The sequence below is a fragment of the Lissotriton helveticus genome, chromosome 9, assembly GCF_964261635.1.
Source record: "Lissotriton helveticus chromosome 9, aLisHel1.1, whole genome shotgun sequence".
NCBI lineage: Eukaryota > Metazoa > Chordata > Amphibia > Caudata > Salamandridae > Lissotriton > Lissotriton helveticus.
In genome coordinates, this window is record NC_136070.1 from 176,744,247 (window position 1) to 176,769,165 (window position 24,919).

At 47.9% G+C, this 24,919-nt stretch overlaps 1 protein-coding gene across 1 annotated transcript in view; it reads right to left on the reverse strand.

The window, feature by feature from the left end:
* Positions 1 to 24,919, reverse strand: part of NEMF (nuclear export mediator factor) — a 546,593-nt gene that overhangs the window by 156,364 nt on the left and 365,310 nt on the right. Inside the window, exon 21 of the mRNA XM_078659711.1 lies at positions 23,553 to 23,611. Coding sequence (XP_078515837.1) covers positions 23,553 to 23,611 — 59 coding nt within the window. The remainder of the gene's footprint in view (positions 1 to 23,552; positions 23,612 to 24,919) is intronic.

A 24,919-nucleotide genomic window follows, 5' to 3' on the forward strand; every position in this document is an offset into this window, starting at 1 on the left:
GTTCAGCATTGTATTGTTTTGATCCATCGACTCCACCAGTGTGGTCCTGCAGGACCTGATTCCCCAGTCGATGAACTTTCATCTTAGTAGGCTTTTTCGTTGGCTGACCAGAACTGAGCAGATACATATAATCTAGAACCGAGTCTCAATCCCCTGATGGCATAGTCAGCAGTTCTGGACTTCACTTGGGCCGCCTTTCATCCATTTTGGCAGGAAGTCTAGTGTGGATATCTCACCTAGTCTGAGGGCTAGGAATGACTGTTTTACCTTCCGATGGTAGGGTGCTGCAAGCAATGGTGATTCTCATAAGAATGAATATGCAACATAAAGATTTCGGGCCCTGCAAAACAGACAGGAATTCCTACTTCCCCCAACGCTGAGCTGTCTATGGCTACAGACATTAGATGTGCAATGCTATTAACATATCAACGTCTGCCTCTCTGTCCCTTCTTTGTCACTCTAACTTCAGAAGATTTTGAAATGATTATGAGCTTAGAATGAGAGACAAGCTACAGCAGTCCGTAGTGAATGTCATTTAGCACTCTGAGATGGTCTCTGGAACACGTAGTGCTAGGCAAAGCTAACCAAAATACATTTTTACATAGCAGCCTAAGATAGTATTTATGAAAGATGCACCGGTCACCGAGAGGTGAATACATTGGCATTCTGGATGGAGAACATGGCGGCAGACGGCTGATCTGCCGTGGTGCTCCATGAGTCAGGCTCCCGTTTTTGCTCCACCTGAGCCCTGATGACTTCGTTTTAGCACAGATTTTTTCTCTGCCGCTTTTAAGACTTCAAGCGTATCTCGATACTGTAATATTACAGCATACCAAAAGGAAAACAAGCATTTACAATGCAATGGTCTCGGCATTATTAAAGGTAGAGCTATTGGCATTGCTCCTGATTTTTATTATTATTTTTTTTTAATCATAAATAAATGCCATTGTCATTTACATTGCCAATAGCTTAATCGTTAAATAAATGGCATTGTCATTTACAATGCCAATAGCTTAATCGCTCGCAAATGCATGACCTATTGCATTTACGCCCACACAGAGCCACACACACAAAGCCACCAACACACACACGGAGCCACCCACACAGTCATTCACATAGAGCCACCTACACAGAGCCACTCTCAGATAGTCACCCACACATACAGCCACCTACAAAAAAGCTATCCACACAGAGCTACACACACACAGAGCGCTACGTGCTACACACACACACACACAGAGCGCTACACACACACACACACAGAGCGCTACACACACACACAGGCAGAGCGCTACACACACACACAGGCAGAGCACCACACACACACAGGCAGAGCGCCACACACACACAGGCAGAGCGCCACACACAGACAGAGCCACACACAGACAGAGCCACACACAGACAGAGCCACACACAGTCGAAACTCCAAATGTGTGTTTTATTTTTTTCTATTATTAACCTTTTGGGGTGAATTGAGATGAGAATGCAAGAAGCATTGATGTGGTGAAATTGGGGCTTACTGTGAGTTAATTGTGTGTCCTCTCCCCCACCCCCTTTTTTTTGCCAAGTGCAAGCATGGGATGATTACATTCCACCTCGTACTCACGAGATCACCTCTCGGGCACTTGGATTTAATTGTCGCCGGTCACTGATGCTGATCACATCAGAGCCTTAAGGGGCCGGCCTCTTTCTTCATGTGCACCCATTTTTTTGTTTTTCTTCCCCACACTCCCCCTGAGATGTGAATAATGCATGGTTGTAAAGAGAGTGGGGAAAACTGTTTTTCCCCCTCACCCTTGTAGCACAGATTAAAAAAAAAACCTCTCTATAAATTGCATGATTGGGGAGATAGCCTGCTTTCAAATAATTTAATTCATGACAAAACCTAATTACCATCAGGTAATACCCTGTCAGCTTTAATGTATTTCATCAGTCATAATGAAAAGAAGAGCATTTTATGACCCATCTAATTATCATTGCATTTTAAAGGGAAATGAATGGCGTGGCGCTGAATGTTAACTATTGACTTCATTATAGCATCTCACGCACGACGTTCGGTTGATTTTCGAAGTTTTCTCCCTGTGCCCCCTTCTTCTGTTAGATAAAGCAACTCATATCGCAGGGGTCGATTTGAGGGCGCTAAGTACTTAGAACTGGGAGATTTGAGCCTGTTTAATGTGTGGTGCCGGTTGGCTGTTAATACCAGAAATCTTATTGTTGCCACACTCCAAGTGAGGGGCTTATTGCTGAGAATGATGTCACCTTAGGCGAGGAACAATCCCGTCATGTAATTAGTTAAATGATTTAAACAAAGATTTGCATAGAGGCAGCAATCAGTTGCCATGAATTAGCGAGCAGCAGTTGCCAACGAGTAGTAGCGGATCGGGGAGGGGGTTGCAATCCCATCTCCTTGAACATAACTAATTTAATTGTCCTCATTAGCTGTACCATTTGTTTTCCTGTTATTTCTGGCTTTCCTCGCGCGCACGCAAACAGTGGTTTCTTCCTCTGCCTTTTAAGAGCTTTGGTAAGGGGGTGTGCAATTCGGTGTGTTTTACTGTGCAGACAGCGGTGGGCAAACACTCTTCTTCCGGGTGTGTGAGTGAAGGAGTCCAGTTGGTGTCTTCTGAGGAGAGAGAGGGGGACAAGCTGATGGACAGACACCTCCTCCCAGGGGCCTCTCGTTAGTCTGCTTCCTTGGCCATACCCTGCCTGCTCTCGATCAGGTCGGTGCCCGCGGATGCTACCGTTTCCAGTGGGGGGGGGGGGGCGGGGGGGAGGGGGGCTTTACTCAATGATCGCGAGTTCCCTTAGTCCATGGAGTGAGGTGTGTAGTGCCTCTTCTGGGCTGAAATGAGGAGCTATGTGTTCTGAGTGGTCAGGTACGGGTGGTTGCTATGGAATGCTGGGAGAGAAAGGGGTTGTTCGGGGTAAAGGTTACCAGGGGTGAAAGGAATGGGTGTGTTGCTGAAGGCCTGCGAGCACTTATATGTTGACACTTGAACTCTTGTTACCACAAGTCGCGACTTGAGGTGTATCTTTCCTACGGCAACTGAGCTAGGGTTTTGGTGGGGCTTACACGTCACAAGGAGCAACGATGTTTAGTACATCGCAGTTGCTCGAGGTACGAAGATCATTGGAGTTACTGAGAACCTGGGGGGCATGCGTCGTAGATAGCTTAACTCCAAGATGAGGCTTTTATTAGTGGAAAGTCTAGACTGCAACAACTGTTGGTCAAAGCAGTGTGACCTCTGGATTGGAGTGCGCTTCCGTTCCGGGCAGAGAATCACCCACAAACATTACAGAAAGACGGCTGCCTTTTTCGACGCGCTTCCTCCAAATAGGGCCCTTTAGAATGACTTCCAGCCTGGTGATCGTGAAGGAGCTCTTATAGGACAGCAGCTGACTCTAAAGTGCCATCGTCGGTGACGAGGGGACAGAAGCATTTGCCCGCCTGCCGTATTTTTAGGTGCAAAGGGCTTCCCCTCCCCGAAGGATTGAAAAGGACATATGTCTCTGGAACCTTGTCTGTGTCTAGTGCACGCGCTTTCACTGACTTCACAGCTAACTTAGTACAGTTGTATTGTGCAAGCGATCCTCCTCTTGATTGGGGGGGGGGGGAGGGGGAATGAGTGATTTGCTTGCATAAGGACGTGCCACCGTTTTGATAAGAAACACCTTAAAGGGGATATTAATGCTCAAGAGGCAGGTGGATGGTTACAGTTTAATGTTTGGGGTGGTTATAACGCCATTAGGGGAAGATCTCTTTTAGGCGGTAACAAAGGTCAGAAGGCATAGGTTACTGCGGGAGGGGGGTCTCGCCGATCGTGGTGGGGTGAGTTAACCGGGATAGATAACAAAGCCGCTATGAAAAGGATGCGCTGAGAAGAGGTGTGTATAAGGGAGGGGCGTACTGGGGCCACTAGGAAGAGTGAGGTAAACACGACTCTAGAGGAGGGGGCAGCTGCAAGAGCGGGCGGGCGGGGGTGGGGTGGGGGGGTGGTGTTGCCATGGTGTTGTTAGGCCCGCCGCGCGCCTGCCTGTGTGCTGCCCGAGCTCGGCCGCCTCTGCTCCGCTGGTTACCTGTCCTCCGCACCACCATGCCTGGCTGGTGAGGGACCAAGGCACAGATGATCAAGCCCGGGTCCTCGCAACGAGGCAAGGAGAGGGAAGGGGCGAGAATGGACAGGGCGGGCGCGTGGGCCCTGGAGGGAGTCCGACAGAAGGACGAAAGTGCAGTGAGAGAGAAGCAGAGGTGACGCTAACAGAAGAACCATAGAAAAGGAGCAATTAGAAAAGCAGAAGATGTTCTGAGAATGGAAGTTGAAAACATCAAAAAAACAAAACAAAGAGGGGTGAAACATGAGGAGATGGAACAGAGTCACAACAAGAACGGACAGACACGAACAGCGGGAGGGGGCGGGATCGAGGACAGCGGGAGCCACGAACAGCGGGAGGGGGCGGGAACGAGAACAGCGGGAGCAGCGAACAGCGGGAGGGGGTGGGAACGAGGACAGCTGGAGCAGCGAACAGCGGGAGGGGGCGGGAACGAGGACAGCGGGAGCAGGCAACATACCTCATCTTTGACGAACAGCAAAATGGCGTCCGGCAACTCTGAAAATTTTCGGATTCGGGGGCGTGTTTTGCTGTTGTGAGTGACGGATGACGTCACTGTCTAAAGAACAGCAAAACTTACGCCCCCAAATCCGGAAAAGACGGAGCTTCTTTGGAGGGACGGCTCTCTCCTCCAATGGCTGGCCTCCGTTTAGGAAGCCAGCCAATGGTGGAGAGACAGAGCAGGGAGGCGGGTTCTGAAGCCCTACTAAGTAACATTAATTCTCCGGACCGGAAGCTGCTTCGCAGCTTATAGGTCCCAAGACCTAAAAAGGAACAAAAATGTGCCGCTCGGTAAAAATCTTCACAAGCGTCGGACCCACCTGGAATGAGGTCTGTCTTCATTTTCCATGACAGGGTCCTTCGGCAGCGTTTCTGGTTCTGCTTCTGGTAACGGTAACAGCGCCGGGGAGCCAGGTGATCCTGCTAGTGGTGCGGGCTACGTTCCTGTTTCTATCGACCCCACGGGTGCACTGCTCGTCCGTTGGTTGTGGTCCTCCGCCGCCCTGGAGCTGCGGCGTGGCACGATAGCACGCAGTTTGGTGCGCTCCCCTTGCGTTGGTCCCACAGAGAATTCCACAGAGACTCGGCTTCTCAAGCCTGCTCCCCCGGATACAGTGGAGGGTGCGACGGAAGTGAGAGAGCCCAGCAGCAGTAAGGGGAAGAAGAAGGAGCCCTGTGTGGAGTCGGGAGAATCTGAGGAAGAAGGTTTGCACTTCCAGCGCTATCAGCAGCCTAAAGGTAAGGGGAGAGGTGGCCGTAAAAGGGGCAAGGCGCTGGCCAAAACACAATCGAGGGAGCCTCCCCCTGCCGTAAATTCACCTAGCAGTGCCGCTTCGCTGTCTGGAGGTAAGAGAGCTTCATCTTATCTCTCGACTGAGGTAAAATCGAAAGGCATCAGAGGGACAGCTAAATTAAAACGTAATCTTACCCCTGTGTCTGAAGTAGGGTCTAAAATCACGCCATCTCTTCGCTCGTATTTCAAAGCGATCCCACAGGTTCTCCATTTAGCAGACACTCAGGGAAAGTCTTCAAGGATGGAGTCTGACCCGGCACTTCATGATATTCTAACCTCTGTCCTAGCAGTCCTCTCTCCCAGTGGTGGCCTGCTGCCTGCACCAGTCCCTGATGTATTGGATAGGTCCTCTGACGGGACCACAGTGGCAGTACCAGAGGTCCCCCTACCTACAACCATATCTATTGTCGAAGATTCATCATCCATGGAGGGGGATGGGGTGCTGGCTGACAATTCTTGTAGCAGGTACGAGCCAGTAGGTGATTATATGGGTGTTCCCACTGCTTCAGCTCTGAGGGAGCATGGGCATGCAGGTCTGGGGAGGTTGGAAGTTGCAGTATTGGAGTTATCTCTTGACCCTGCCCAGCAACTGATCTCGAATCATGCCCCACTCTCTGCCCTATCTTCTGCCCTACCATCTGTCCCTTCTTGTGAGGTAGGAGCCGGCATCTCAGTTGCCTCTTTTCTGGCAATGTTTTCTACCCTCTCTCAGGATATAAAAAGGGGGTTTGAGGAATCCTCGGCTATTCAGCTGGAGATTCGGAACTATTGCGAGTCACTTGATAACAAGATCGATGGGCTAACATCAAGAACAGGGGTTTTGGAAGAGTTAGTGGCTGCGATGTCTCTACACTTAGATAAAGCGGAAGAGGACATTGGCAAACTTAAGAAAGAGGACCAGGCCTTGTTAGACAGGATGGAGGTGCTGAAGAACAATGCGAGAAGGGGGAACATTCGCATTCTTAATATTCCAGAGGGATCAGAAGGTTCAGATATCAAGCAGTATGTTGTCCATTTATTGAAGGATGCATTATGTTTGGACCAATCTTTTGAGGAGTTGGCAACTGACATTCAGAGTCCACAGGGACCCATTTAGACAGAACCCCCAGAGGTCGAAACCGCGCAAGATCCTTGTCAATTTCCATACATATGCCCTTAAAGAGCAGATTTTAAACTTAGCTCTAAAGCAGAAGTCCCTACCCGGCAAGGGGTTCACTTTCCTTATTAGGTAGGACTTATCTAGGGTCACGCTAGAGAAGATGTGGGAGTTTAGGAGGCGGCTGGACGCCTTTAGGAAACTGGGTGCAACTGCCCAACTTATGTTTCCAGCTTCACTAAAGGTCATGCATAACAACAAGATGGTGAATATTAAATCTGTCCAGGCTGCCGATGAGCTCCTTTTAGACCTGGGCAAGAGGTCATCGGGTAAATAGGGCTTGGTTCCCCTACTGATAAGGGTTAATTAAGGTATGTATGCTATTATGGACACACATAGTTATCATTTTATATGGTAAAGAAAGGTAAAGAAACAAATGAATTTAAAAACTATAAATACAAAAACTAAAAAAAACAAAAAAACTATAAAATTTGTCACGGTACGCACACCTTTTTTCTTTTTTGGTTGTTTACTATGGTAGGGAATTTTTTTTTGGCTCAGGGCTGGGGGGGCTAGCGGGACCCTGAGGTAGGGGTGCCATCTACTGGGCTAGATCCGGTTAGATACACCACGGGTTCTCCATGGGTGGGGTGGGGAGAGGGGGGCGGGTTCACGGGTTTAGGGGGGGCAACATTTTCCCACAAAATTCCTCATTTGCCAATCTTCTGTCTTGTTTCATTATGCTCGTTATATGAGTTTGCATGTTGTGCTGACATTTTGTATAGGGGTTGGGCAGTTTAATGTTGACCCTTGCATTAATTTAAGGGTGGGCGGAGTCTGGGACAGCGACGATGGCTAGATTAAAGATAATGTCTTGGAACATCAATGGCCTGCATACTAAATCTAGGGCCAGAACCTTGCTTCAGTATCTTCGTGATTCAGACGCACATGTTATCATCCTCCAAGAAACACACTTGATCGAGGCTGAAATTGATACCTTAGTAAAGGCGAATAAATGGATTGATTTCGCAATTTCTACCTCTCAGTCTTTGACCTCTAGAGGGGTATCATTAATTTTCAAGAAACAACTTAAAGCTAGGGTCTTAGACTCTAAGGTGGACCCTGCGGGTAGATGGGTTATTGCTTCTTTGTCAATTCTGGGTGCCCAACTAACAATAGTAGGGTATTATGGCCCCAATCAGGACGATCCATCATCTTTGGAGGTCATTTTTTCACATCTATTGTCCTTCCCCGAACCGGTGATATTTGCTGGGGATTTTAATATTGTCTTAGACCAGTGGTCTTCAAACTTTTTGATGCCGAGACCCCCCCATCAAAATGTTTTAGGCATAAGGACCCCCTCCCAACAAAAATTTCTAGAAGCTGGTTGCACCTCATAAGTACCAGTTTAACACCCAAATATTGCAATAAGCACCAAAAAGGGGACCAGTACAGCTTAACAAAAGGCCTACAGAGTGGCAACACCTGTTGCTCCTTTTAGTAACATTTGAATCTTTTGAGTATTTTTTTTTTTTAATCAGCAGATTATGCGGCAGATGATGGATTATGTGGATTATGTGGCAAATCTATAATTATGCCAAAATTGCTGCGGCCGCACAATCACATGATTCTAGTGGCCCTTGGTATAACAGCTGTAATGCATGGGCTGATACTTTATTGCATGACATTAGAGGAAAACCATACTATATTTCATGGGATGCTGACAGCTTCGCATTTACAGCTGCATGTGACTGGAGGTGGCTAAACATCACTTATCATAATTAAAACATATGTATATTTTTTAGGTCTTTCACCGTGAGGTAGCTACAAATAAAATAACGGGCAGTTTCAATGAATAATAAATACATTTTAAGAAGTTGTTACTCAGTGGGAAATGCACTATAATAAATTATAAAACCTCTATTAGTTAATGCACTGCAAAAGTCTGTGTGAAACCAGAGAGCCACAGAATTAAATCGTGGTTGGTGCAGTGGAGAATAGTGACCTGTGTATTTTTAGTGCAATGAGGTCACAACCCGTGACAGAAAGCACTGTGAATATGTAAGTCTTTATTTTACACTTGCATTACACACAGTACGAGATAGATCACTAAAAAATGCACAATTTTTATGACGCTCTTGTTGCACAGAATGCCAGACCCATATTTATGAGGCCACGCAAAGTTACTTTGCGTGGCTTTTCAGGGCCTCCTAGATATGGTGTAAGGCAACGCAGCGCAAGTCGATGCATTGCCTTACACTGCATTGCGGTGGGTTTTGACACATTCCCAGATTTACAGGGATCTGTAAACCTAAGGATGAATCAAAACTGTAAGCTGCCCCTGGGGATGCATAACGAGAAGAAATATCTTTATTTCCCCTCAATTATTTACTCTTTCTATGCACATAGAAAGAGGAAAAAGCCTCCATGGGCTGTTTTTGTGCAGGAAGGCATGCCTTCTTGCACAAAAACAATCCTGACAACAATGTAGACGCCCTTGTATCATGGTGCAAAGGTGCCTGCGTTGGCGTTAGGCACCAAATTGTGCGCCAGCAGAAAGGACAGAAGTGCACCTTATCTTTTAAATATAGTCCATTCCTGCTCTTTTGAATTGGTGTGGGGCAGTGCAGCACAAATATTTGCGGAGCTGCCTTACACCATTTCATTGTAAATAACACCCTTAGATTTTAGTAACATCCAGACCCTATGTAATGCAATTTTTTACATAAGTGTCCCTTCAACACATTCTCAGGGATAGAAAGCACTATGTAAATACAAAGATAATTAAACACACGCACTTCATAGCTCTACCACTCAAAAAGCTTCAAGTGATTTGATCCATTAACTGCAACAGCACTCTCCTGACCTGAGAAATCAAGCCAGGCAGACCGCTAAACACACCTTTCTGCCAGTGTGCTGCTGGCCTGAAAGAAATGCAAATGTGCACAATGAGTTAATCTGCAAATTCTTTACATTAGCAGATTAACTCATTGTGCACATTTGCATTTCTTTTAGGCCAGCAACACACTGGTAGAAATGCATGATTAGCGGTCTGCCTGGCCACGATTCTCCAGCTCAGGAAAGCATTTTAACTAATCGTCTGGGCCGTTTTCTTTTTCCAAATGAAGTGCGCGACCCCGTTCCATGCCTCCATGGCCCCCCTGGGGGTCGCGCCCCACAGATTGAAGACCTCTGTCTTAGACCCAGTCCTAGATAAATCACATAATAATAGATCCCGGGTCCCGTCGAAATCAAGATCCTTCCTGTTGGATGCAATGAAGCAGTACGGATATGTGGATATTTGGAGATTGAGGGCAGGTCAACAGCAGGATATTTCTTTCAAAAACTATAAGTACCATCATCAGTCTAGGATAGACTTTAGATTAGTCAATCAGAGGTTAGTTGACGTCGTTAAGGACATTAAATATCTCCCGCTACACCTATCTGATCACTCTGCAGTTGTGCTAGAGCTCTCGACCCCTCTTTCTACTCCGGTAAGGTTTTGGTCATTCGATCGTACTTTGCTTTCCCATTCTGATGATGTTTGCTTTTTAAAAACAGAGGTGGCACTGTTCTTGGAGGTAAATGTAGGCTCAGCAAGTAGCGGAATGGTCTGGGACTCTCTTAAGGCCTTTTTGAGAGGCCTTAGTACAGGTAAAGTGGCCTATAGAAGAAGGGAGTATAGAGAGGCCGTGGCTTCGCTGGAGGCAAATATAGCTAAGACCCAGCTTGACATCGACACTAACTCTGCTACTGCAGATGCTGTTCTAACATCTCTGAGAGCTAGACTTCTTTCCCTAAAGGGCCAATTAACCTCTATTCTCGATCAACGAGTACAAGAAAGGTGGGAGGCCAGCAAAATTGCACACTTTCAGTATGGGGAGGGAGCTGGAAAGTTGCTGGCATGGAAAGCAAAAACGGATCAGGTCCGTAACAACATCGACCTGATAGAGGTTAATGGTGTCCCTCTATCCCTAGACGCAGACATCAAGTCAGCCTTTAGATAATTTTATCAATCTAACTATTATGAGGACAAGAGGCTGGAACCCGACATTATTAAAGATTGGCTTAGTAAGAAGAGGTGAGGGAAGCCATTCACAATGCCAAGAAGGGGAAGGCGTCAGGGCCGGATGACCTTCCTGCCGAAATTTATAAAGCTTTGGAGCAGGAACTTGTCCCTTTCTTGGTAATTTTGTTTAATCAGATCTTACTGGATGGGGTGTGTCCTCCAGTGACATGGGACAATGCTTCCATATCCGTAATCTTAAAACCAGGGAAGCCGTCAACTGCATGTGGTTCGTACAGACCAATTTCGATTCTAAATGGGGATTATAAGTTATTTGCCTCAATTCTGGACGAAGAGACTGGCCCTAGTTGCTCCCACTATCTTACACACTGACCAGAAAGGGTTTATTAAGGGCCGACAGCTTTATGAATTAACTTTTGACTTAATTGGAGTTATAGATCTAGCTATTTTACAATCTCTTCCATTGGCGGTACTTACGTTGGACGCCACCAAGGCCTTCGATAGGGTCAACTGGCTGTATCTGTCGGAGGCCTTGGCAAAGTTCAACGTGGGAGAGAAATTCCGTCAGGCAACTAGTCTTCTTTACCGGAACCCTAGTGCCTGTGTTCTAGTCAACGGTATATTGTCGGACCCTTTTAGTATCTCGAGGGGAAGGCGGCAGGGCTGCCCGCTCTCTCCACTCCTGTTCGATCTATATGCTGAACCATTTGCCCAGAGTTTGAGGGACAGTGCTAACATCAAGGTGTTCGCATATAGGGGTTGGGAGAGAAAGGTGGCCCTTTATGCGATGATATTCTCATTTTTACATCTGATGCACATACGGCCCTTCCTACAATATTTAAGTTGGCCTCGGACTTTGGTGAGGTCTCAGGTTATGAAGTCAACACACTAAAGACTGAGATGATGACCTGGAATATTGACCAGAGCTCCTTTAGCTCTGGCATCCGGCCGGGACAGGGTTTGAGATATCTGGGCATGGATATTGTAAGGGATATTGATCAGATCGCAACCAACAATTTTTCTAAGGTGGCAAAAGAATGTCGTAAGCTACTTCAGACTTGGGTTCACCTTCCGCTTTCCTTATTAGGAAGAGTCAACCGTGTCAAGATGTCCATCTTGCCTAAGATTTCTTTTTTGTTTAATTCTATCCCCTTATATTTTGATCCTTGTCTCATTAAAAAATTGCAGTCCGAAATCAATAGCTTCATTTGGAATAAACGCATTCCAAGAATTTCTTGGAAAAAAATAAGGAGGCGCAGGGAGAAGGGGGGGCTGGCTGCCCCGGACCTTCAGGTGTACGCCTGGGCTTTCCAGCTATCTCATGCCAGGATATTATTAAAGAACCCTGTTGACTATGGAGTGGGGTCTATCTATTCAATGATGTTGAAGGCAGAAGGTGTGAGCCAGTCAGGTTTTCTTTTTAAATTTGGGGATCCCAAGTTTAAAAAAAAAATTAAACTGAAAATCTTACGAGGTATGGCAAGAATTTGGGCCCAGGTATCTAAGGCTATTAAAATAGGGTACTATGGAAGTAGGACACCACTCTGGGACCTTCCAGACAGCCCGGCCTGGTTGGGGGATGCACTTGCTGCACCTATAAGAGAATCTGGGTTGGAGGTGTGGGGAGACCTATTTGTTGATGGGGACCTGCTTCCTTGGGAGTGCTTAAGTAACAAAATCGGCCCAAATTTTTCTAGGCTTAAATATTTGCAAATTTCCAGCTGGTCTCGAGCACTCTCTGTTCAACCTCCGCGAGGAGGCAAATTTCCCTTGGGTGCATACAGCTACCTTATAACCCTTTTAGTTGACAAACTTCCAGCTAAAAAGGAGATTTCATCCTGGTATAATTTAATCTTGGAGGAAATGGATGGAGTATTTTTATTGCCAGATAAACTTTGGCCCTCACTTGTCACCAACTCCAATTTACAAGAGCTTTGGACTTCTTCATGTAGAATGATGTGGGACATTGTGAAGCCTGCTTGGTTACGCAGGAACCATCTTTTTACCATTCACCGAGCTTATTACTCACCACTTCGACTTTCCAAATTCACCCAGGGAAACACAGTGGCCTGCGCGAGATGTGGGCTGGTGGCCGCTTCAGACACTCATATGTTTTTTGAGTGCCCTCACTTGTCCCGATTTTGGGATGCCATAAGTAAGACTCTTTCAGTATCAGTTGGCTCTAATATAGAACCACTCTTCAGTAATTTTTGGCCTTTTGGAAGGGGTCCCCTCCTTAGCTAAGAAGTTAATCTTTTATTCTATTCTGCTCGCTAGGAGGTAGATATGCAGGAAATGGAAAGACTCTATACCTCCCTCTATTAATGACTGGTATGCATCGGCCTTGCAGGTCTCTAAGTTGGACTTGGCTAGAGTTGGGAACCCAGATAAAACATCTTTTTGGCATTTGCTGAATTCGGACCATTGAGTATCTGTATTTTTTTTTTTTCCAGGTCCAATGATTAAGCCATCAATCCCACTGTTGGGCATAGCCGTGTTTATACGTTCTTACCAGTATCTTGGCTGTACTCCAGCGACCTCCGTATGGCTTTATTCCAGTGATCACTATGGTTGAAGCTTTGTTGCTGAGGGATGAGGTCTACGTTCTATTACGTTCCATTACTGTCCCCTCCAGTTAAAATAACTGAGGTAGCACAATGCTTCTAAACCTATAGATTGCTCATTTAGAACCTAGGTGGCAAATGAGGAAAAAAAAAAAAAAAGATGCACTGGTCTCATCACTGTCCGCCAAAAACCTGATGATGCTCAGTTTGTGTTTAATCAGAGAAATATTTTGTCAAGATGTCTTTTTATGGAAAGCCGTTATTTAAACTTCAGTTTGTTTATCAAAGTCTTGGTACTGCATGTTTCAATCCGAACAGATGCGCAAGATGATTATATGTAGATACAATATGTTTTTGAGTAAATGAAAACCGAAAAGAGTATAATTTAATTAGCGAGCACAGGGAATTAGATATGGTTTAAGAATTGTGTTGTGCAACTAATTCCCACTCCACCTTGTTGTTACCCGTGGGCCTTTCTGACAATTATAGAAAGCGAATCACGCTTGGTGATGCAGTCCGGTGCGCTCTATGTTTTCACTGACGCTCAGCTGTGATGAAATTTGTGGCAAGAGGTAGCGCAGTATCAATCAATCAATCAGGATTCATAAAGCGCGGCTAATCACCCAATAGGGTATCCAGGTGCTTGCAGGCCCTGGAGGCTCATTCGAACAGCCAGGTCTTGAGGGCGATTCGGAATTCGAATAAGCCATAGTGAGCATGTATTGGGAAGGGCACATGCAAGTTTTTTTCTTTGTTGAGGTGGTGTCTGTGGTGTGTTTGCGGTGAGGCTGGTGTGTGCGCAGTGGCAGGTGAAGTGGCAGTGGGTGCAGGTGAAAGGTCCTACTGTGGAGTGTGAGTCGACGCAGTGGCAGTGGTCGTTGCAGCATCCGGGTTTGAGGGTGTAGAACTCGTGCACCAGCGGCATGGCATGCCCATTGCTGGCATCCGCTGGGCGGTCGCACTGCGGCCTGCATTATGTAGGTCTTCTGTTGGTGGGAAGAACAGTGAGTGGAAAAACCTGGTCAGGAAAACCCCAGCGGGACTAGCTTGCCAGCGGTGCACCAGCGGCATGCCCCTTGTTGGCATCCACTGCGCGGGCTCACTGCAGCCTGCATTATGGAGGTCATCTGTTGGCGGGAAGAACAGTGAGTGGAAAAACCTGATCGGAAAAACCCCAGTGGGACCAGCTTGCCTTTGGTGCACTTTCAGTGCTGCACCAGCGGCACGCCAATTGATTATTTCTGTTGTGCGGTTGCGCTGCTGCCTGCATTAAGTAGGTGCTAGGGTGGTAGGACTTCTGTTGGCGGGAAGAACAGTGAGTGGGAAAACCCAGGCAGCTGCGGTGTCACTAGATCAGTCTGGAACAAGCAGGAACTGGAGGCCACAGGCAAATGGCAAGCTAGGTGTGCAGGTGCCTACAGTAAAGCAAGACTTCTTTGTTTTTTTTTGTTCAATGTCATTCCTACTGAGTCAATAATGAATTGTGCATTTTTCTGTAGCTCCCGTATGATCTGGGAACTATTGTGCAATAAAGTTAACAGTGTGAAGACTGAAGACAAGACAAATAGTTTATTCCATTCACAATGAGTGCAAGTAAAATAAAACAAGAAATAAATCAAGTAAATAAAACAAGCAGCGGCGCAGGAAGGATGGCAGCAATGCCTGGAGGGAGGGAATGCGAGAGAGGAGGCAACAGATGGCCCAAATTTTTTGGCCGAATAGCGATGGGAGGGAACCAAGCACCCAAAGGCAGGACAGATATACACAATTCACCAACCAGAGCAAAGGAATTTCGGAAGGCAGGCCAAAGAACCAACCAAAAGCAATGGGCTTGTTGAAAGCCCGTAGACTGAAGACATCATGTCTAGCAGACAGCGCATGCACTGCCTAGGCAACCTAAAATTGTAATTCTAAGCCAAAATAAAAAAATAAAAGAATGTGGGGGAACCACAAGCAAAAAGTGTTGGTGATATGGTAGAGATTTCACGCTCATAACATCTAAATATGCCAATTTCAAAGCTCATGTTGGCTTCTCTGACCTCTTGCTTGGGATGTACAAAGGACTAGTGCAATGATGATTTTGATAAAACAGAAAACCACGGTCATATTAAGACAATATTAGTTTGACATGATTTACCTGAAATGTCCTCATTTAATTATTTAGTACAACTCAAGCATTTCAACCTTCTTAAAAGAAATGACCAGATTCAGTCTCTTTAGATGGTTTTTCATGCAAAGGATTTGGGTCGAGCTGTAAGGACAACATTAAGAAGGTGCACTGGCTCCCATGAAGTTTAAATAAATTTGTCCATCAAGCTGACTCGCTAAAAGTCCTGCTGGTACCCAAAAGTTTTAGCACCACGACTCACTTAATAGAACAACAAACTTTTGCTACCCATCTACCTTTCATGGACATTAGGCGGGGCGGTTTTTGAATGTAACTTAAGCATTGTGTGGTAGTGCACTGTCATTTACACACAGCACATTTTCCCTCTGAAATGGCCACTAAATTTGCACAGACATGCAGTTTTACTGCTGAAACTATATAACACACATATGATAATGTGAGGAAGTCGGGTTTAAGTGAATATTTATCATTTGTGCAGCATTAAGTAAATGCCATGATTGCTTTGATCCTATTCAAATCTCTGTTTCCAGCAGATTCAGAATTACAAACAAGCATTGGCATAGCCACTAGGTCTCGCTTTTGGGACCTTATAAGTATTTAGTTATGCAGCACAATATCGTTGGTGCACCAACATCAACTGTTGCGTGGCTAACCCCTTCTAAGATCCCAAAGGCGAGATCTATTGGCTATGCCAATGCTTTTTTTTGTTGTCTCACTGATGGTGTGGTATGCGCAGTTTACCTAGACCAGCATTTTAAGATTATGACACGAGCAGGTGGTGTGAACAAGCATGGGCCCTGGCTGTCTTATCATAAGGTGCGGGCAGGTGGAATGGAGCTGCAGTTCTAAGTGAGTGTGGAAATCAAAGGGTGGACTATGGTAACCCAAAGGGATGAATTCGGTGAGCAGCCCAGGCAAGTTGTTTCCTTTAAGTGGTGGCTGGAGCAAGACCATTAGAGCGCAGCAAGGCTATCACAGTATAGAAGGGGCTGTGGAAAAGGCTTGGTGGGAAATGGACTGGGATTAGAGTGTCATTTACCAACAGAGGACTCTCAAGCAAGTATCTTTCATGGGCACTGCGTTAGAGGTGTGCTGGCATGCCTCATTCCTCTGTGGTGCAGTCAATGTATAGTGTAAAGATGGGTGCATAACCCTGCATTCAGCAGTGGCCTAAAGCAGGAGCCTCTCCACAAAATAAACAGAAATAATCCAAAAATGCACACTCCATTTTTTTTAACATGTTTGTCAATGTTTGTGGTGCTGTTGTAGTAGTGCTCCATTCCAGGCGGTAATGAGACATCAGCAGGAGCGTCTACATGCATAACTCCTGCTTTTAGACTTCAAAAAGGTCCCTAAGAAAGCTAAACTACCGTGAGCCAGTTTAGTCACCTCAAGCCTAAAGAGATAAATGAAAGGGTTGAGATCAGTGATGGGACTCTGTGAAGACTAAACCGCTCCCTTTCGCTCCACATATTCTATTCATTTCAGATACCCCAGGGCTAGGTTAAAATGCAGAGGTATAGCCCACTGCACCCGGGAAATAAAACTGAAGAATAGAGCGGAAGTTCGCTCTTTCACAAATTAGACCATCCCTGCACCCTTTTCATTCAGGGATCTTCAAGTCCACTACAAGCCACTGACATTCATCTTTGCATATTTAATAATGCGCACCATTTCACGTTTCTTCTGCACCACCCGGCTGGAAGACGGTTCTACTGCTCGCGCCGAACCCATTCGCATTGTAGCAGTACACGGATTTGTATGTATTTATCTATGCAGCTTTATATAACGGAGAAACAAGTGGAGGGGTGGGGGAGTACACGTGCACGCACCGGCAAACACGCGATTGGCGCGTGCGCAGCCGTGCCAAAAGTGAAAGCAATCACGCTCTAGGTGGCGCCTCGGGCGCTTCTATGTATTTATTTATGCAGTTTTATATAACGAATATATGGTCCAGGCGTTTTAGAGAGCTTCACAATGACATGGAAAAGTCGCGGGGGAAAGGGGTGTGACTATATTAACATAGGATGCCTGAGAATACAGAATTATCAAATAAAAGGGTAAGATAAAATAGAGTAATGCTGATCAAAAATCAAGGGAACACAATAGCTGTGAGAACATGAAGTGTGTGAATCAACAGAGGGGAAAAAATTATATGATAGTGGAAGGGAGACAAAAGAGAATTGAATAAAATCTGCTAAGTGAGTAAAGGAATAAGAAGTATGAGGCTGAAATATGGAAAAACAAGTGGAAAGGGTGGGGGAGTGCACGCGCGCGCGCCGGCAAACATGCGAGTGGTGCTCGCGCAGCAGCGCCAAAAGTGTAAGCAATCACGCTCCAGATGGCACCTCGGGCGCTGAAAGATGGCAGCTGTGCACGTTCACGCTCGTGTGAACGCAAGCATTAGGCCAGCAAAAGAGGGTGGGTAGCACTTTAAAAACCCACTTACTAAAGTCGAGCAAGCAGCGAATGCCCTGCTCTAGGCTCGACCTAAAAGTGCTTCACATTGATTTTCCTACTGCTGAATGCATCCAGTTCAACAATGCAAAAAACAACATCCTACTTCATCAAATAATTCACTTTCAATCAATAAATCAAAGCATTTATATAGCGCACTACTCACCCGGAGGGTCTCAAGGCGCTGGGGGGAGGGGGTTCGCTACTGCTCGAACAGCCAGGTCTTGAGCTGCTTCTGAAGGCGAGGTGGTCCTGGGTCAGGCGGAGGTGGGTCGGAAGGGAGTTCCAAGTCTTGGCGGCCAGGTGGGAGAAGGACCTTCCTCCTGTGGTGGCTCTTCGGATGCGGGGGACGGCGGCTAGGGCGTGGTTGGTCGATCGAAGCTGGCGTTTGGGAACGTAGAAGTTGAGGCGGCTGTTGAGGTATCCTGGGCCTTGGTTGTGTAGGGCTTTGTGTGCGTGGGTGAGGAGCCGGAAGGTGATTCTCTTGTTGACCGGGAGCCAGTGCAGGTCTCTCAGGTGTCCGGAGATGTGGCTGCGGCGGGGGATGTCCAGGATGATTCGTGCTGAGGTGTTCTGGATCCGCTGGAGTCTCTTCTGGAGTTTGGCGGTGGTTCCGGCGTAGAGGGAGTTGCCGTAGTCCAGACGGCTGGTGACGAGGGCCTGGGTGACCGTCTTCCTGGTCTCGGTGGGGATCCATCGGAAGATCTTACGTAGCATGCGCAGGATGTTGAAGCACGACGAGGAGACGGCGTTGACTTGTCTGGTCATGTAGAGGGAGGAGTCCGGGATGAAGCCCAGGTTGCGTGCGTGGTCTGTGGGTTTGGGTGCGCTGCCCAGGGCGGGGGGCCACCAGGAGTCGTCCCAGGCGGAGGGTGAAGATCCCAGGATGAGGACTTCCGTCTTGTCCGAGTTCAGTTTCAGGCGACTGTTCATCATCCACTTGGCGACGTCTGTCATCCCTTCGTGTAGGTTGGCTCTGGCGGTGTCGGGGTCGTTGGTGAGGGAGAGGATCAGCTGGGTGTCGTCGGCGTAGGAGATGATGTTGAGGTTGTGCTGGCGTGCGATGGCTGCGAGGGGGCTCATGTAGACATTGAAGAGTGTTGGGCTGAGCGAGGAGCCTTGAGGGACGCCGCAGATGACTTCGGTGGCCTCCGATCTGAACGGGGGGAGGCGGACTCTCTGTGTCCTTCCGGCGAGGAAGGAGATGATCCACTCCAGTGCCTTCTCCTGGATTCCGACGTTGCTGAGGCGCTGTACTAGGGTACGGTGGCAGACAGTGTCGAAGGCCGCGGATAGGTCCAGGAGGATGAGGGCCGCTGTTTCTCCGTTGTCGAGCAGGGCTCGGATGTCATCGGTAGCTGCGATCAGGGCGGTCTCGGTGCTGTGGTTGGCCCGGAAGCCAGACTGCGAGAGGTCGAGGGAGCCGTTCGTCTCGAGGAAGGCGGTCATTTGCTTGTTGACGGTCTTCTCGATGACTTTTGCCGGAAACGGGAGCAGCGAGATGGGGCGGTAGTTCTTGAGGTCGGTGGGGTCGGCTGATGGCTTCTTAAGTAGGGCGCTGAGTTCGGCGTGCTTCCAGCTCTCCGGGAAGGTCGCGGTGTCGAAGGAGGTGCTGATGATGTCCCGCAGGTGGGGTGCGATGACAGCGTCGGCCTTGTTGAAGACGTGGTGAGGGCAGGGGTCTGTCGGAGATCCGGAGTGGATGGAGTTCATCGTGTGGACGGTGTCTTCGGTGCTGATCGGGGTCCAGGCGCGGAGGGTGGTTGTGGGGGGCGGTGGTTCGGTCGTGGCGTGCGTCGGTTGAGTGCTGAAGCTGTTGTGTTTGTCCGCGATCTTGTTGTGGAAGTAGGAGGCGAGGGAGTTGCAGAGGTCTTGCGAAGGGGTGATGTCGTTGTTTCCGGCGTTGGGGTTGGAGAGCTCTTTCACGATGTTGAAGAGTTCCTTGCTGTTGTGTGCGTTGTTGTCCAGTCGTTCCTTGAATGCGGTTTTCTTGGTGGTGTGGATCAGTTGGTGGTGTTTTCGGGTGGCGAGCTTGAGGGCAGTCATGTTGTCCGGTGTTGGGTCTCTGCGCCAGGTTTTCTCGAGTGCTCTGCAGTTCTTCTTGGAGCTCTTGAGTTCGTCGTTAAACCATGGTGCTTTCTTGCTGCCGGGTCGGCTCGGTGGGGTCTTCAGAGGGGCGAGGTCGTCTGCGCAGTCGCTGATCCATTTCGTGAGGTTGGTGGCCGCTTGGCTGGGGTTCGTTGTGCTGGTAGGAGGGTTCATGCTCAGGGAAGTGGCGAGCTGGTCTGCAGTGATCTTGTTCCAACTTCTGCGGGGAACCTGTTGCTGGTGATGGTGGGACGTGGTCCTTCTGAAGCTGAAGTGGACGCAGCTGTGATCCGTCCAGTGGAGTCCCGTGGCGTGGCTGAAGGCGATGTCCTTGCTGGAAGAGAAGACCGGGTCGAGTGTGTGTCCGGCGTAGTGGGTGGGGGTGGTCACCAGTTGCTCGAGTCCGAGGTTGGCGAGGTTGTCCAGCAGGGTGGTGGTGTTGCGGTCGTTGTTGTTCTCTAGGTGGAAGTTGAGGTCCCCGAGGAGGATGTAGTCGGCGGAGAGGAGGGCGTGCGGGCTGATGAAGTCGGCGATGTCTTCGCTGAATTGTGTGCGTGGTCCCGGGGGTCTGTAGATGAGGGTGCCTCTGAGGGTGGTCTTGGGGTTGACGTGAATCTGGAAGTGCAGGTGTTCGGCGGGTGCGAGGGTATCGACGGTGTCGGTCGTGATGCGGATGGAGTTCCTGTGGATGATGGCGATGCCTCCTCCTGTCTGGTTGACGCGGTCCCTCCGGATGATCTTGTAGCCGTCCGGGATGGCGATGGCGATGTCGGGCGCTGAGGAGGCGTTCATCCAGGTTTCCGTGAGGAAGGCGACGTCTGGGGCTGTGTTGTCGAGCAGGTTCCAGAGCTGGACGGCGTGTCTGTGGACGGAGCGGGTGTTGAGCAGGATGCACTTCAGGTGGGTGCTGCTGGAGTTCGGCTTGGTGGGTGCTGGTGTGGCGTGGGTCCGGTTGCAGGTGAACTTGCAGGAGTGGCAGCTGAAGGGTCCGTGGGTGCGTCTCGGTGTGGCTCGGTAGCAGCCCGGGGGGCGGGCGGTGTTGAGTGCGTTGAGTTCGGTGGCGTTGTAGGTCCGTCGGGTCGGCTTCCGTCGGTAGGGGCCAGGGGTCCTGGCGCTGGGCGCGGTCCAGGCGCAGACGGGCTTACCTTTGGCGCTCATTCGGTGCTCCCGCTGCGCGGTCGCTCTGGGGGCGTCATAGGAAGGAGCCGGGAGGGCGGGTCAGCTGGGTGGCGGGAGCGGGGCGGCCAATGGACAGGAGGGGGGCGGGGTAGATGGAGGTCTGTGGCGGGAAGGGGGACTGGGGCGGCTCGGCGGCAGGGAGCGGCACCCAAGGTAGGGGGGGGGTGAGCAGAGGGGGGGAGCGGGGGTAGTGGCGGCACCTCTTGCTTTGCCGTCAGAGAAAGAAAAGCAAACACTAATCCTCAAGTTAAAAGAATAAAGGAGCCCAACATCTGACCGATGTCTTTGAATCACGGCAAGTATGACAAGTTAAACACAGAATTTAAACATCTTTATTTATTACTCGCGACCCACCGAAAACTAGCTTGCGACCCATTAGTGGGTTGTGACCCACAGTTTGAGAAACACTGCTCTAGAGGCAGGCCAGAACTTCTTTTTTTCCTGTGTTTCCTTAAAACAATAACAGAATTTGTGCTTGACAGTGTACAAATGGCTTGTACTGGATCAATGTTGTGTCAAATTTTTTCTCTAATATTTATCAAACTTTAATTGAGAAGATGCTAGTTGATTCAAGTTAATTGTTAAATGATAAACATGCAGCAGCTTTTATAACTGAAATGATGTACCAAGTTGCAAACAAAGGTTTGATACCTGAATGAACATAGCTAGAGGTGATTAATCTACTCATAAGTTGAAGATAAATATAGTTACCAAGAATGAATTAGATGTGTGTTGTATACCCACTGTCCAAAAAACGGTGGAACACATTTACATGTGTCATTGCAAGGCCAGATTGGAGCATGTGGTACAACTTGCTTTAGACTTTTTAGCACTCAGATTCGGGATTGAGGCACTAACATGGTCACATGTGAAGCAAACTACAAACCCCATCCTGACAAGATTAAAACATTCCAGCATCTAAGTCTGTATTATGAGGGGTTATGTTTGCAGAAATCTCTAGCAAGATCATTCAAAGAGTATCCATCTGATTAGGATCCGAAGAGGAAAGAAACTGAGATGGAGTGTGAATTTCTCAAGTGCATCTCATTAGAATGTGTAAAGGATGGCTTAGGTGGGGACAGGGACAAATCCTTATGATGGTACCACACTGAGCCAGAAGTGGACATGTATATCGAAAAGCAATGTATTTGATTCTCTTGTGCTTCTTTTAGAAGTGACACAATGCATCTTCTGCGTCAGATCAAGAATGCCTCCTTGACAATTATATTAGGCTCTGAAATGCAGACCACAACTCTAAACCCTTCTCTTTCCTGATCACCACATCTTCTTCTTGCATACCTTGAAGCCTGAGAACTTAAGTGATACGTCAAAAACCATTTAAACAGAAAAAAGATTAAAGAAGTCAGAAAACTTGGTGAAGCTCTGGAATTGTAACGTCTGTATCATGTGGCAAAAAGGAAGTGACATGATGGGAGTCTCCTTTATAAATGTGGCAGATCACTTTGAAGGTTGAGGCCCAGATGGCTCACAACAGAACTGCTATGGCGTCACCTAAGCAACCAATGAGCTGTTGTTTTTCTTTTCTTTTACCTTTTTAGGATCCAGTCTTACATCTGGGATGTAGTTTCAGATAAGGAATCAGAAGTGCAAATTGCAGAGCTAGAGATCCAGACTTTGAAATGCCTAAAGTCCTATGTTGTGGGCTGCACCTTACTATCTTAGCATCAAGACATTTCTGGAACACATCAAGGAGAGAGGCTGATGAATGAGGTTTAGGGATCACATCGCAAATCTGGCTAAATGATACCTTCCTACAATTGCTTTCTCCTTGACGTGCCTGCTTTAACTCAAATAAGCACACTGTGGAAGCTGGCAGGTAACTTGTGACACAGTACACTAGTCTGCAGTAAATGAAGTCAAAAATAACAAATCATTTACAAATTAGATGGATTTACCAGTTTGGAGAGTGTTTGCCTTTAATGACCACTATTGCCAGATGAGAGAATAGGAAGAGAAATAGATTAGCCTGTAGTCTGGCATAGCCTAGTGTTCAATGCACAGCTGACAGTTCTTTGGCGGATTGCAAATGAACACATCAGGGTCTGCATGAAAAAGATATATGGTAAAGTTTACATGCTGAAGACCAGATAAATGTGCCTTAATTCAGGCTTCTGATACTTGAATTAATCCTAAAAAGTGAAAATGTAAAATATGATTTGTTGCCATGAGGAACAGCACTCAAGCCTTTATGTCTCATTATGAAGAACATAGAAACAGAGGATTGAACTCGCATGGAGCACCAGATTTTTATTTATTGCACCCCATTACTTCTCAGAGGTGGAGTAAGTATTCACATTCACTCTCTAGAATGGAGGAAATCCAAAATGATGGAGACCTGCAGAGATAGTACCTGCATGATCATGGCTTGAACGTTCCTGGGACATGCTGGCAATGAAGATGTGATTTCAAGGTAAACAAACAGTGCTAAAAACAGCAACAACAACAGTGAATAATTAAAATAGAAAAAATACAAGGAAAACTGAAAATAGCACTGTGGGGACATTTTTGAATTCATCAAACTCACACTTTTTTAAATGAAAAAACAAATTAGCAAATAAAAAGAAAAAAAACTATTAGTTTACCTTAAACAAGAAGCCAAATCCCATCATCAAGTATGAGGGAGGAAGAAAATTTTTCTTTCCTGAAAGCAAACATATGATGGTTACGCATTTCATGATTAACAAAGTAAAATATGTCAACATACTACATTTTTTTATAAACATGTTGCATGGTAATTAAAAGCATATTGACAATTGTCTAGCATTCAAAGCGCTACATGATATTTTTTGTTTTTTTAGTAGTCCACTGTGACCAATGTAAAATATTTTCTTACTGTATTCTGTATACTCACACGAAGCAAGCATGCACGGCCTCCTGGTATGATCAAATCTCTGGTGTAAGCAAGCCTGGACTTAGCTGGGCCTTTCTTTTAGTAAGAATTTACAGATGCATAACATTTGGAGTAGGGATTCTTTTGACTTGTAGTACAGATTACATTTCATTGATACTTGCCCTTTACTGTTCCATGCTGCCGTCGACCGTTGGAAGTGAAGCCGGGGAGCGCCGTCGCGCTCCCTGTGAAGACTCACCCCTACAGGGGGGGCCAGGAGCCCACCCTGGCCCCCGGCGAAGTAGAGGCGGGGCCCGGGACCCCAACTTCAGGCCAAAACGAGAATGCGGACATTGGGGGGGGGGGGGGGGGCGCCGGCGCGTTCACCCCCGAAAGTGGACTATGGGCCCAGGACCCCATCCCCTTGAGTGTGGTCCCCTGAGGCAGGCACAAGCTTCCGTGTCTGCCCGCGGCACACCACAACAGGAATGTGCTGGCCTTGCGGGGAGCAGGCGGGGGCAGCCGGGGTGGGCTCCTCAGGCTGCCCTCCAACGTGGGGGCATGCGGGGGTCCCGGAACCCCCAAGACGAACCAGAGAAGTGCCAGGGGCCCGGGTGGGACCGGGCCCCCGAATATCGGCGGATCGTCCAGGGGTGGGCTCCCCGAGCCGAATGACTCACCTGGGGGTCCGGGTGGGACCGGACCCTCCCACAGACATCCAAAGCGGCGTGGGGCACACGTCGCAGCTCTCCCCAGCACAGCGGGGGAGCCGCTCATTTAATATGCGGGAAATCGGTATGAAGCGCCCTAGAATGCCTTGCAAGGCATTAGGAACTCGGCTGTTTCGGATGCTGGTGGCCCCCAGAGGAGGGGGATCACCCTTATTTGTTGAAAGAGGGGCAGGGGGAGCTGCAGGAGCAACGCAGCCTCCCCAGCCCAAAGAAGAAAAGTCCCACCCTAAGTGTCTTGGTGAATTAGAGAGAATAACCCCTCAAGGGCTCAGCATGCATTTTAAACCTTCTGGGCTGGAACTTTTGTTCTTCAGCCGAGGGTGATCGAAAAGTGCTTTTGGAAGTGAAAGGCTAAGGTGGTGGACGTCTGGAAGAAGGCATCCCCTGG